The sequence below is a fragment of the Rhinolophus sinicus genome, linkage group LG09 (genome assembly GCF_036562045.2).
Source record: "Rhinolophus sinicus isolate RSC01 linkage group LG09, ASM3656204v1, whole genome shotgun sequence".
In the NCBI taxonomy this organism is placed as follows: domain Eukaryota; kingdom Metazoa; phylum Chordata; class Mammalia; order Chiroptera; family Rhinolophidae; genus Rhinolophus; species Rhinolophus sinicus.
This window is the reverse complement of record NC_133758.1, coordinates 80,051,970-80,067,007: the sequence shown is the minus strand read 5'-3', so window position 1 is coordinate 80,067,007 and position 15,038 is coordinate 80,051,970. Positions and strand designations below refer to the sequence as shown.

At 33.0% G+C, this 15,038-nt stretch overlaps 1 protein-coding gene across 5 annotated transcripts in view; it reads right to left on the bottom strand.

The window, feature by feature from the left end:
• Positions 1 to 15,038, bottom strand: part of RUNDC3B (RUN domain containing 3B) — a 124,700-nt gene that overhangs the window by 91,539 nt on the left and 18,123 nt on the right. For all 5 annotated transcript variants that reach the window (XM_074340687.1, XM_074340689.1, XM_074340688.1 and 2 more), the window contains exon 2: positions 10,196 to 10,311. In XM_074340687.1, coding sequence (XP_074196788.1) covers positions 10,196 to 10,311 — 116 coding nt within the window. The remainder of the gene's footprint in view (positions 1 to 10,195; positions 10,312 to 15,038) is intronic.

Genomic DNA, 15,038 nt, shown 5'->3' with positions numbered 1-15,038 from the left:
TTTAGAGGTTTGCTGAGCTTTTTGAATCTGTAAGTTTATATCTTTCTCAGATCCAAGAACTTATAGCTATTATTTCTTCAAATGTATTTTCTGTACCAATCTCTTCCCCTTCTCCTCTGAGATTCCAATGACACTAATTTTATTTCTTTTGCTATTGTCTAACAGGTCAATTTCTGTTCTTCAGGTTGAATAATTTCTATTAATATATTTTATTTATTTATACACACCTTTTTATCCCCATTCTTCTATAGAGCCCCACCTAGTGAATGTTTTATTTCAGATATTTCACTTTTAGTTGTAAAATTTCTATGTGGTCCTTTCTTAGGTTTTAATTTCCCGATTCAGTACTTCTATTTTTCTATTCATTTTAAGAATGTTTACCTTACATCAAGAGGCATGGTTATAATGGCTGCTTTAACGTCTTTGCTTGATAATTCATCTCAGGATTGACACCAATGATTGTCTTTTCCTTTGAAAATTGATCATATTTTCCTGGTTCTTTGTATATGAAGTAATTTGGGTTTTATACTAGATGATTTTAATATGGTCTTTAGATTCTAAATTCTGTTAAAATCTTCTGGAGCATGTTGATTTTTGTTTTGGTAGGCAATTGATCCAGTTAGATTCAGATAGCCAAGTTCTTTCTCACCTTATTTTGGCAAAGGTGCCAATGAATTTCAGCACAGCCGTTTTTATGCTTCTTTGGGGTTTACCCATATACATGTCACTCTGGGACTTGGCAGTGGTTTGTATCCTGATGTGGTTCTCAAAATCTTGGATGTGAGTACAGGTCATTAGCATACAGAATTAGGGCACTATTCCATTTTCCAGCTCTCCCTTCCCTGATATACTCTCCAGCTCCTGGGTCCCTTCTTTTCCTAGTTCCTCTAAACTGATAAAAGGTTTTCTCTTAAGGGTTTTAACCTCCCACATGTTGCATAGTACTGGGCAATTTGAACCTTTCTTGGGAGGAAGCAGCAAGAAAAGAGAGAAAAAATGGGAAGCCCCAACACTCTCTGGCTCACAGAAGCTCCTTTCCCTGATCTTCTGGCCAGAAAGAGGTTAGTGTTGGAGTTTTTGCTGTCTGTATTCACAATACAATACAAGGACCAAAGCCCCCTTGGGTTAAAGTGGAGAAGATTAGAAGGAAAATAATACATAGGACACTTACTCTTATAAAGGTTCTTTTTCAAATTTTGATCTGTCCCCCCAAAATGGCTGTTACTGTTTACTTTTCAAAGTATACAAGTAGTTGCCTTTTGTATTCTGTCCAGAGTTTTTAGCTCCAATCAGTGGCAGTGGAAGAGTACTATGGACTAAATTGTGTCCACCCAAAGTTCATTGAAGCCCTAACACCCAATGTGACTGTATTTGGAAATAAGTCTTATAATTAGGCAATTAATGTTAAATGAGGTCATATGGGTGGGGTTCTGATCTGGTAGCATTAGTGTCCTTACAAGAAGGGACACCAGAGAATGCTCTCTTTTTCTTTGTCATGTGAGGACACAACAAGAAGGCAACTATCTACAAGCCAGGAAAAGAATTTTCACCAGAATCTGAATTAGACAGCGCCTTAGTCTTGGAGTCCCAGCCTTCAGAACTGTGAGAAAGAAATATGTGTTGTTTAAGCCACCTAGTCTGTGGAATTTTGTTACAGCAGCCAAACAGACTAAGACACTTAGGATACTAGTGGATTTACTCCACCTTGGCTAGCTCCATAAGTTTTGTCAGCTTTTACAATTGTAACTTCTGAAGACTATACTGTGGTCACATGAACAGCATACTAGATGAATAAAACCCACGCTGTCTGGAAAAGGATACAGTACAAAAATAAGGGCAGTTTTGTTAGGAAATTTGACAAAGATAAGGAAAATCAAATGGACAGTTCAGAAGGCAGTCATGCATAGTAGAAAACGGAGAAAAACCACCTGTAGGGGAAGCTTATTGAGAACTGGATGGATAAAAGGAAATAAAAAGGAAACAGAAGAAAGAATGCAGCTGAACTGAAAAATGAAATGGCTACTCAAATAATAGCTTCAATGGGTAATAACCAGAAGTAGACCTCATTATCAAAAAGAAATGAACCTCTGTCTATAGGAATAAAAAAGTAATTAAAAGGCTAGAGCATGGAAAAGGGCGGATTTATGTAAAGAGAGTGACATAGGAAAAAGGGGTGTCTAAACTTACATATATAATATATTATATACTGTATTACATAAATATTAATATATATAGCGATTATATATTACTATAGTATATGTGATATAATATATAATATACAGATAAATATACACGTGTATTTTTTAATGAGAAACAATTTTTAATTTTTAATGAGAAATAATTTTTAACTACATGACAATAGAGACTACCTAAAAGGAAGTAATGGATACTTAAAACAGGGGCCACACTTGTTTTACGTAAACATTACATACTTTGCCCAATAAGTGTAACTGTTCACTCAAATTAACAACAAAGGGCAAGGATAACTTTCAAAGAAGAAAAGAAGAGAAAGCTTTGGAACTTTCTTTAGACACAGGAATCATTTGTCTGTAAAGTGGAAAACATGGAATTTTAGGAAAATTTTACTGCTACCTAACACAAAGCAATATAAAACCAGAAATGCTAGATAAAATAAAACACATATCATTTTAAACATAGTAAGGACATGAAAAAAATGACAAATATTCAAGAAGTCAAAAATGAAAAACAGAAAACAAGGGAATCTATTTTTAAAAACCCCAAAATTGACTGCACCAAAATACAGAAAGCAAATATAGACATACCTATGAGAATAGGTTGATAAATCCATCAGAACAATAAAAATTTTAAACTTCTACGTTATTAATCAAGCTAACAAACATCTGAATAACATTTGAGAAACCTAATCAACAATTAGAGAATACATATTCTCCTCAAGATGGAATATTTATTAAAAGTAACCATACACCATTAGTCAAATCTTATAAATTTCAAATATCTGCCATACAGATCAAATTCTCTGACCATAATTCAATTAGCACAGAATTAAAAATGAAAAGGTAAAAGCTCCAATTTTCAGAAACATTAATAATAAACTTCCAAATAACATATAAGCCAAAGAAGAAATAATAAAGTAGAAATTACTTGAAAATGAAAATATTACATATCCAAACTTGTAAATGTAGCCAAAGCAGTACTTGGAAAGAAGGCTGAAAATTAATCTGCTAAGAGTCCAACATAAACAGAATAAACTCAAAGAGGATATAACGGAGGAAACAATAATGCCATTAGCATACATAAATCATCAGCAAAGCCCTAAGTTAGTTATTCAAAAGACTGATAAAATTGACAAATCTCTGGCAATACTGCTTAGGAGAAAAGTGAAAAAGAACTAATAATCAATATTAGGGATGCAAAAGGAGACCAACTAGCTGATATCTGTGTGGAATACCAGGTATTCACTGATGGAATTTTTGTTTCACTTCTCAGCAGCAGCCTGAATTAAATATGCTTCAGAGGAGGAGGATGGCTGGCAAATGAGGAGGGCAGAGAGCAGGTTTTTAAAAAAATACAATCTTAGCTTTTAATAATGTTGTAAACATATGACTATGTGCCTTAATTTTTAGTCTTTATAAATCCTCGGGGAGCTTTAAATTTTTTAAACCATTCAGTTGAATGTGCCTATTTTAACCATGTAATATTAAAAGGAAAAGTTGTAACTAACTGGAGATTAAATAATTAAAATGATATAGAAGAAATCAACAACCCAAACAGACCTATAAGCTTTAAAGAAAGTAAATTAGTAGTTAAGACGCAGGTGCTTGAGCATGCGCGCATGTACACACACATGATTTGACCCAGGATTTTACTGAAAAATTCTACCTAATATACAATTCCAAGCTTATGCAAAATTCTTCAAAAAACTGAATTCAATTAATGAGGCTAATATGATATTGATAACAAAAACCAAAAGAAGTACAAACCAAAAAAATTACAGACAAATTATACTTATAAATACAGAACCAAAACTCCTAAAATATTAGCAAGCAAAATCCTAAATCTGGCAAAGCATATTAAAATAATACATAAGGGTCAAGTTGATTTATTCCACGAATATGCAGATGATTTAAAATTAGAAAAACTGTTACTGTAATTCTTCACATTAAACAATTAAAGGAGAGTTGTTTCCAAACAAGATAAAGTAGATGCACTTTCCTCCCGCTAAATAAAACTAAAAACCCAAGTTTCCTTGCCTCATACATCCCAGACTATGTACTGGACAAATTAGCAACCTGAAACAATAGAGTTTTCTAAATTATGTTTGATGGTGGAAAAAAAATTACAACACTCTCCACTGTGGTTCTAAATGTATGTAGGAAAACTAGTTAAAACAATTATAAATGGGGCAAAGTAAAGGGACATGAGAAAATATAAGGTTTTTAAATTTCAGACTGGAAAAAGATGACACTAGTAGACCGTGATAAGTTATAGATATATATATGGTATATATATTATATATAAATAAGTTATATATATGTACATACATGTATATATATGTATATATGTGTGTGTATACACACACACACACACACACACACACGTCGGAGGTGCCAAAAAATATGTATACACATTTTAAGAAAGGAAAACTGTATTAAAATTGAAATACTCAATATATACCCATAACAAAAGATGAATACAAATTATGTTTGACTTCTGCAATTACAAGAGGTGCTCAAAGTGGTTACCATCAGCGTCCAGACACTTCTGATTATAGCAAACTACTGCTTGAGCAACATTGACCAAAGTGTCCACTTGTATAATTTTTTTGGCACCACTAGTATATATGTATATGTATATGATGTGTGTGTATATATGTACATATACATATAAGGTTGGCACAAAAGTAATTGCGGTTTAAAAGGTTAAAAATAATTCCAAAAACTGCAATTACTTTTGCACCAACCTAATATATATATAATACAAATAATATACATTTTATATATAATATATAATACATATTATAAATATATATATATCAATACCTAAAACAACCATTAAAATTTCTATAAAATGAAGTATACTAAAAAACACAAGATAAAAATGGAATTTTAAAAAATATTCAAATAGCCCACAGGAAGACAGTAAAAAGAAAAGAGAACAAACAGAAAACTAAAAAATAAAATGGAAAACCTATTGTATTTACCCATATTTTTGTTTACCATGTTCTTTCTTTCCCCAAATTCTTTTATCATCTCCCTTATGCTTACAAAAGGTTCTTTAGCCATTATTTTAGGGGAAGTCTGATGGCAACAATTTCCCTTAGTTTTCCTACATCTGATAATGTCTAGATTTTCCTTCCACTACTAAAGGATAATTCTGCTGGATATAGAATTCTGTGTTGACATTTTCGTTTCCGCTCTTAAAAAAGTGCTTCCATGGTTTCTGATGAGAAATCTGCTATTATTCAAGTTGATATTCCCTTATAGACAAGGTATCATTTTCTCTAGCTACTTTCCACATTTTTTCTTTATTTCTCAAACGTTTAATTATGATGCGTCTTGGCATGGATTTTTTTTTTTAATCTGCTAATAGCTCAGCTTCTTGAATTTTTACGTTTATGTCTCTTGCCAAATTGGGGAAAATTTCAGCCATTTATTTTTAGTACATTTGTAGTCCCTTCCTTTTTCTCCTCTGCTTTGAGGTCTCTGATGACAGAGTAATAGATTTTCTGTTACAGTCCCACAGGTCCCTGAGGCTTGTTGGGATTTTTTATTTGTCTATTTTCTAAATGTAGATTATTTTTAGTCTGTTATTTAGATTAGGAAATTTCTATTGTTCTGTTTTCCAGTTCACAGATTCTTTCTTCTCTTGCTTCTGTTTTCCTGTTGATCCCATCCACTGAGCCTTTCATTTTGGTTTTGTATTTTTCAGTAACAAAATTTCCACTTACTTCTTTATATTTCTTTGGTTTTGTACCTTTTCATTTGTTTCAAGCATGTTTGTAATTGCTCACTGAAGCATTTTTACCATGACTGATTTATGATCTTTGTCTATAAGTCTAACATCTCTGTCACCTCAGTGTTAACATTCATTGAATTTCTTTTGTCATGCATTTTGAGATCTTGCTGATTCTTGGTATGACAAGTGATCTTCGAATTAAACCTGGACGTGTTCATATTAAGTTATGAGCCTCTGGATCTTATTTAAACCTTCTGTTTTAACTTGAAGGTTTGCTTGCTATGACACTGCTTTGTCCGGGGAAGGTAGAAAGTGGGAGGTACCACCTCGTTCCTGTCTAGTAGAGGAAAAAGTACAAGTTTCCTCCAATGGCATTTGAGGGGAAAGTACTCATTAGTGCTGGGTAGAGGTGGGAGTCCAGGCTTCCTGCATGGTCTCCATTGACAATGCACTGGAGGTAGCTTTGTTACCACTAGGTGGTGATGAAAGATCTAACTCTCCAAAACACCTCTTCTGACACAACCTCACTGTAGCAGGGAAGTGGGACCTCATTGCTGCTGGGTGGGGATGGAAGTCCAAGCCCCCCATTGACAGAGTGTGGGTAGGTGGGAAAGAAGTCTCACAACCATCCAGGAGGGAAGAAATCCCAGCTCTCTGCTTGGGTTTCTCTGATACCACTCTGATGATGTGTTGGGATACTTTGTTACAACCAAACATAAAGGTTGTTACAACACAAAGGTTGATTTCCCCAGTTAGCCTATTCTGGCCTGGGTGGGGTAGTGCCACAGTTTTTCTGTGGTATTTGGCTAAAGTACAGGAAATACTGTCTAAAGTTTTCCATCCTGTTAGGCTGTTTTATTCCTGGTCCTTTAACTATAAAGGAGGTCCTTGTTGGGACTTTTTGTGTGTGTACCTATAGACATTTGCCGTCTGCTAGCTAATTTAGTACCCAGTTTTAGATAAATGAGGCAACAAAAAAAATCAAGGAACCCACTACCATGTCATTCCTAACATCCTCAAGTCCCTACACGATCTATTTTCTTCTTTCTACCTTTCAGAGTCTTCTTACGTTTGCTTTATATATAATGCCCAGAGGGCTTGGTTATACTTAGTGAGAGAAATAGGGTGAAGTATGTACACTTCATCTTCCTGGAAGTATATAGTGTCCTAAATTTCATTTTTACAGCCACCTCCTCCATCTCTAAAGAGTGTATGATAAAGGAAATAATTCTGCATTTATTCCTATCAAACTTGAGCTCAGGCAACTCATTTAGATAACCTAAGGCAGGCAATAGATAACTGAAGACAGGCAATAGTTCAATTTTTAAATAGCCTTGGTATTTTACTTGGCCTTAATTTCAATATGAACCAAAAGTGTGACATGAGATCAAATGTCAATGTAATCTTAAATTCTGACTAATACAGAGGTTAGCCTATCTGAAGCACTTTATTCAGCTCTGTGTACCAGATTTTAAGAGGAATACTAACAAACTAGTGATATCTAGAAAAATAACTAAGATTTTGTTGGTTCCAGAAGATTGAAGGAACTAGGGCTACCTTACCTGGAAGAAAGAAAGAGGGGAACTAAGGAAAAGGGTTATATAATAGCAATCTTTTAATATTTATTAGGCTCACAATTGAAAAAAGTGGCAGAAGACAGATCAAAGCAGTCAGATAGATTGGCTTCATATGCATAAGAATTTTCTAACAATCTGAACTACACAAAAATGTGATGGACTGCTTTACTTCTGATATCTAAGTTCCCAGATATCAGAAATATTAAAAAAAAAAAACACCTGCATATCCACCAGTTAGAAATATTGTTGAGCGGATTGCTTCAGCAGGAGAGAGATTACAGTAGTGATTTTTAATCTATGATTTATGATGCTGCCTGAAGTGCTGTGGAGTTCTGGAAGGGGGTGGATGCAATTGCTGCTGAGTCGGCAAAACACCTTATTTCCCCACCCTGCTTCAACAAGACATCCCACGTATAATCCAGCATCTACACTGGCTTCTATTAGGGGAGGTGAACGTTGGGTCAAGAGGATTATGCATTAAAATAAATAAAAGTTCAAATATTGCTAAACTGATCACCTGAACTAAGGGCTCTTTAAATTCTGTATTCTGTGATTAATTCCTAGTTCTCAGCTATATTCCAGAAAAGTAATATCATCATCGTATTGAAGGAATCCTGCAATCAGATTAATGTATGTGATTTTAAGAGCCTCCTTTTCCTCAATAATGGGCTTTCAGAGAGAATTAAGAAGACAACTGTTGCAGCTCTCCACTTGACCTATATCAGCATAGCCTATAATGTGCCTGGGTGGATTTTACCTTTTTCCAGGAAAAAGTTCAACTAAATGCTTTTTTATAGTTCAACTAAATGCCCTTTTATTTCAAAAATGAAAAGTAACTGGAGAAAAGTAAATCTTTCAATTCCATTAAATTATACATTTTGAATGTGTACTTCTTTGAAGAAAAAAATTAGAAAAGTTAGTTGTTATATAACTAAATTTTAAGTGAACACAGTGTACAATCTTCTCCAAAAATAATCATGTAATTTCTCCAAAAGTAAAAGCCATTTGTTACATATTAGAATAGTAAAAAATGGAAAACAATATATGGTAGTCTCTATACACTTGAATCTTTAAAATACATCATCTTGAAAGTTATAGAACATTTCATGATTCATCTCTATACTAATAACAGTGACTACAATGGTTGATCTACGGGAACTTTTTTTAAAAGAAGGTTTTGAATTATTAATCTTACCTAGCTTAAGAAATTAACACATCCCACTATATCATCTTTTTTATTGTCTTTTAATCATACCAGTGGAATTCTTATTCGGAAATCAACCAGAGAATCTATTTTCAATGTAGCAGTTCTTTGGCCTCTCAGAAATAACATTCATTACTAAGAAGTAATTCTAAAGGTCTATGATCCGTATATTGTTGAGGCATGACTCAAAAGATGGCAGACAGGTGTTCAGAAGGTGTCCATTTATGTGTTAAAAGAGTCTACCCAATCACTCAGCATGGATATCTCAACATGGCCTAATTGTTTTCTGTTGATAGTTGTTTTTGTATTTTGTGAGTGACTCATATGCTAAATGATATATATCGAATGATATATAAAGAATTCAGGTCTCCTGATAAAACACCTGTGAACATTAAGATGCATCGAACACTACTATAATACATGTGGTTTTTTACTCAGACATTATTTATAAATTTATATATAAAATTTTAAAACATCGCCACACAATATAGTAACCACAATAGCTCAAGATACTCTCACATACTTTGCTTTTATAAAAACTTATTTTCTTATAAAAGGTAACATATTAATAGCAGAAAATTTAAGAAATAAAGAACAGCAAAAATAGGGGAAAAAATAACCCTTTTTAAAATGCAAAATAACCAACTTTTAACAGAAAGGCATTAGTGATTTTATGGACCCTATTTTTAATTGCAAAGGGCTGAATGAATCCAGATTTTGTTTCCCCATGTAATTAAAATCAACCCTTTTTTTTTTATAAGCCCACAGGACTGCTCAACTTTGATTGAAATACTTATAGTAAAACTTGACGTTTTTAGCATCAAAAAGCACAGAATTAATCTCCCGATTAAATTTAAGATTCTCGTAAGTTATATTACGAAAGCATATCACTGATTTGAAACTATACCATTAAGATTGTATTATAGATATATCTTTTTAATTAAAAATATTTTGTAATTCTAAAAGAATATAGCTCCCATCTTCCCTTTTAAACTTTGAGATTTATATTTCTGATGTAAATATATTTACTGATTTAAGAAAACCAAAGTCGAGCATCTCTTTACTTACTTACTGGTAAAAATTTCTCAACGATTCCAAAGTTTAATGAAGTGGAGATTAAGCAAACAAATGCAATGCCTAGATGCTTTTTTGTAAATTGATTAAAATACCATCTGGTAACCTTTGAAGATGAGCTACCTTTTAAAGCTTTTAATTACTTCTAGAAAGTGACTCTGCTCCTTGTATATGGCAATTAACACACAGTATTTTTAATCCATCCTGGAAATGGGTATAAATCTGAAAATAGAGAGTCTTTTACAGGGATCTAGGCCAAAAGATCAGGCTTCTAAAATCAGTTTTATGTTTCTAAAATGTGGCTTGGCTGCTATCTAAATCACACCAGACAGTATGTTTTCTAAAATTTCAAGATTGTAAAAAAGAGCTGTCGGGATAATAAATAATACATTGGAGTAGTTACCTTTTAGCCGGTGAGTTAAAATCTGTTCCAAAATAGCTGCAAAATTGTTAAATTCAGGAGAAGAATCATCAATTGTCTCAAAGCAGGACCGATCAATCAGGGTCTTCACAGAAAACCTATGAAAAAAAGATTATTACTGCTTTTAAACAGAGTTGATTCTTTCACTTAAGAAAAAATGGGAGAAAAGCAATTTTGGGAAATATTACAGAAATACTTTGTAAAATTGTATTCTGAAAATTCCCTTTATACAAATTCACTCTGTAACTAGAAAATTTTACAGAAATAGCAGGCTTTTCACTTACATATTTACTATCTATTGACCACATTAAGACTTAGGAATAGCTCACTGTACTCACAGCCATTAAAATCAGAATCAAAAAAGACCTAAATTATTAACTCCAAAGTACTCAAAAGCCATACTACTACTTGTAAGAAATTGGCACATCAGACCTAAAAGCGTTTAAGAGTTTTGGAGTACAACATTTAATAAAATTGGATGTGAGTATTCATGAAGTATAGATCCAAAGTTTTGATGAACTATAAACAGGAAAACTTACAAAGCTGTAAAGTGTGCTTCATTTCCCTCTCTCATCAGAATGTCCTTTGTCTCTATTTTTGACCGCCAAAAATCAATGCATTTTCCAAGACTCAGTTCCAATGCCATCTCTTCAATGAAGAATTATCCTCCCATATATTCCTAGTATAAACTAGCATTTTGTTTGTATCTCCCTTAAGAGACAATTACAAGTTATCTTACTGCTGTTATTTGTGTTGTCTATTTCTGTCTTATTAAAATATAAATTCCTTCAGAACAAAAACATATTTTCTTCATATTTGTATCTTCCTCACCATATAGGATAATGCCTCGAACATTGTACTCAGTACTTGTTGATTTATTTGTAAGCCCTATTTTGAAAGAATGGGAAAGAAATATTTACATGCCAATACCATGGCAAGACAAAAAAGGTTTATGATTTTTAACATATATGCATTTGTGTAACCACCATCAAAATCAGGATACAAAACAGATCTGTCCCCGCATGCTAACCCATTATAGTCATACCTTATAAAGGGTGATAGATGAGTGTCTAAATAAAGACAATTGGGGGAATGAAGAGGATAACTATGAGAGTTGTAACGTATGTATGAGAAATGTATGTAAACTCTGAGGAAGATAAAGGAATACAAACTGTTTCTTAGGTTTTAGGCTTGTTGTTGATGCCATTGAATCAGGACAGGCAATACAGGAGACAAGTACAAGGGGAAATATAAAGAGATTTGTTTATATGGATTATTATCTATCAATATTTACCACATTGGAAATTAAATGGAGAATTTTTTTAAATATAAGCAGTCTTCACTTTGCACAGTAGGGCAGGACCATAATAATGACTGTGCAAGCTGAAACCATGCAGAGTGATCTTAATCAATGGAAAGAATTACAATTATTTTGTAACCTTTACAAATTTTCATCAAAACGTTAAAACCCTCTCACTGCTAGTATAAGGAAATGAAAAGAAATAGTAAAACATGTTTACTTAGTACACTGTAGTTTAAAACATAAACATTGAGAATTAAAGTGTCTTCCTTGCAAAAAATGTATCAAGAGTAGTCTGAATAGTGCTTGCCTTCTTCTCATTGTATAACTTAAAATACAGAGCGAGCATATCTTTTTATGCCTTGGAAAACTGTCATACTCCTTCCTAAGTTTAAATCAGTTTCGAACATTTTATTCTTTCCACTTTAAAAGTTGTAGAAATCTCTGAGGCGCCCTATAATATGAATGGTTTGCCAGTGTTACTTTATCTGGGATATCATCATCCTTTTTGTCACAACCCCTTTCCTCATTTATATCAATACGCTCGCCTTCGGTAAGTTCCTCTGGCTGCATATCTAAATTTTCTTGAACAGAAACAGTGTCAACATTCCCATGATCAACTATTTCTTTTATAACTCCATTTATGTTCAATTTACTTCATGTTACCATTTTCTGTTTCGTTGCCATATTTATTTTCATCTTTGTTGGCCTGAAATTTGCTCTTTCAGTAATCTATTTTTGTGAAACGTGGGCTTATCACCAGGAGGCAAAAAGGCAACACAAGTACAGGCTTCGGTTTCTATGCATGATCTAGTAACAGGTGCATAGCGACCAATCCTAGACACACTTTAAGAAGTGATGTGACTGGCCATTGATCATGTCCTGCATTTGTTATTTATATACAGTGATCTAAGGGCTAAAGAGCTAGCAGCAAAATTTTATTTTATGCAATTACAGTTAATATATGGTGATATTCAAACTGGAACCATATTATTGTGAGACTGGTATTTAACTAAATTGTGGTAACTGAAATTAGTGCATATTGGAACTGTGCAAAGTGATGACTGCTTTATTTACTTATTTACTTATTTCAAAATAAATCCATTACATGTTAGCATAAATAATATATTTTTATGAAAATTATATTTTACACAGCCACAAAAATTGGCAAGAGTAGCATTGTTTTACAACTTTGCAAATATCACTGTTGTTTTTAATAGAAAATAACTAGATTCTCATATCAGCTTTTACATTCAATCTATTCTAATATTATATACCACGTAGTCTCTGAAAAACTTCAATGTATACTTGGTAAAGGATGGAAACCAAAAAGCAAACCATGTCTTAGAACGGTTAAGAAAATAATTTCAACCTTCTGAACCTCTAAAAGGTCTGGGTCCCAGAGTACACTTTGAGAACTACTACCCTAAGGCATTCTTTGTATGCAATGAAATAACTTTTATCCTATTCAACTAGAATGACAGGAATTACATATCCTTCAGAGAATTAAGAAAATAATTACTCAAATAATTTTCAGTCTTCTTTGGTTCAGACAAATAGCACTGACTGAGAAAGGCTGAGTTAGTACTACATAATTGAACATTAACCTATCTGCCAACAGCAACTGGAGCTCAATGAAAGAAGCTATTATGTAAAAGAAAGGAAGAAAAAAAGAACGTCTAGAAAGTAACACCCATGAAGTTAATCTCCTGTACCTAAAACAGTTAAGTTAGATAGACACAGCGTGGAATGCACGAGTAAATTAATAGAAACAAAAAAAGTAAACAGAAACCAGATTAAAAAGGGATTTTTTAAAATCTCATTTAAACTCAGTTTTGTTTCATATGTCCATTTCATTGACAATACACAAGAAAAATGCTGCACACAATACACAATAGCCAAGACCTGGAAACAACCGAAATGCCCATCAGTAGATGACTGGATTAAGAAACTGTGGTACATTTATACAATGGAGTATTACGCAGCCATACAGAAGAAATAAATCTTACCATTTGCAACAACATGGATGGACCTAGAGAACATTATGTTAAGTAAAATAAGTCAGAGAGAGAAATACTAATACCATATGATCTCACTTATATTTGGAATCTAAAGAAAAGAATAAGTGAATGAACTAATCAGAAACAGTTTTGGAGACATAGAGGAAAAACTGAGGGTTGCTAGATGGGCGGGAGGGGGAGTTGAGGATAAGGGGGAAAGTGAGGGCATTAGAAAACAGTTGGTAACCGCAAGATGGCCATGGGGTTTTGAAAATTAATTTGGGGAATGTAACCAATAATGTTGTAAAGATTTTGTAGGGTATCCGATGGACACTTGTCCCATTTGGGAGACCACCTCAGGGATGATGTAGATGCCTGATCACTGCACTGTACACCTGAAGCTGAACAATAATGAATGCCAACTATAATTTTATATGTGTGTGTACATATACATATACATATACATATACATATACATATATATATATGTATATATATATATGTATGTATATACTTACAAGAAGCAGAGTACAGCATTAGGAATAGAGACAGTGGAAATGTAATGGCTGTGTGCGATGTCAGAGGGATAGTGGATGGGGGGAGGGGGGTTCACACAGTGTGAGGGATATAAATGATAGATGTCTAAATGAAAAATAAAACAAAATAAAATGTAACAAATTATGTTTCATATACAAAGAAAGTCAGTGTTTCTCAGGAGACATATATTGACATTTTATGGGTTACTTTATTAAGAACAAATATAAATGTGTAGATGTCTAAAAAAAGAATTTTAAATAAAATTTTTATAACTGCAAAAAAAAAGAAAAATGCTGCAAATACTCAGCAAACTTTTAATATGAATAAATAAGTATAACATTCTTATTCAGTACGAGTACAAAAATGGGAAGTGTTCATAAAATAACTTAAAAGCCAAAAACAGTCTCTACCTCTGCTTTTGACCTAAATGGAAAGAAACTTCTGAATGTCTGAATGTTTCTCTCTAATATTTATTAGGTAGAGTAGTACAGGCAAGTTTACACTGCAATCATATTCAAGGTAAGAGTAACCTACTGCTTTAGAAAATCACAGCATCTAAGATAGTAATGCACACTGGTGAAATAAACTGAAAATTGCATTTAAAGATAAAACTAACAAAGTGCTTATTTCATCAAAAGAGCTAGGTTAGAACTCAATAATCACCTGTAACAGCCTGGTAAGATTTTAGTCACTATTGTCCTTCAGGAATAATAGAAAATTACCTAACAAATGATTACTTTGTAAAATGTAATGGGAAGAAAAATCCATGCAGAGTAGTAGCATCCAGAGTCATATACAAATCAATCAGTAGTCAATAAATTACAAGTCTTCTTTTATCATGCTATTAGATTACATTCCTATAGAAGACATTATCTGCATGACAAAAATTTAACATGGTCAATCTCAGAGCACTAAATTACTTTTAATTCAATATCTGGCTAAAACCTAAAACAAAGGCAAAGTCCAAACATCCCAATGCATGTCATTA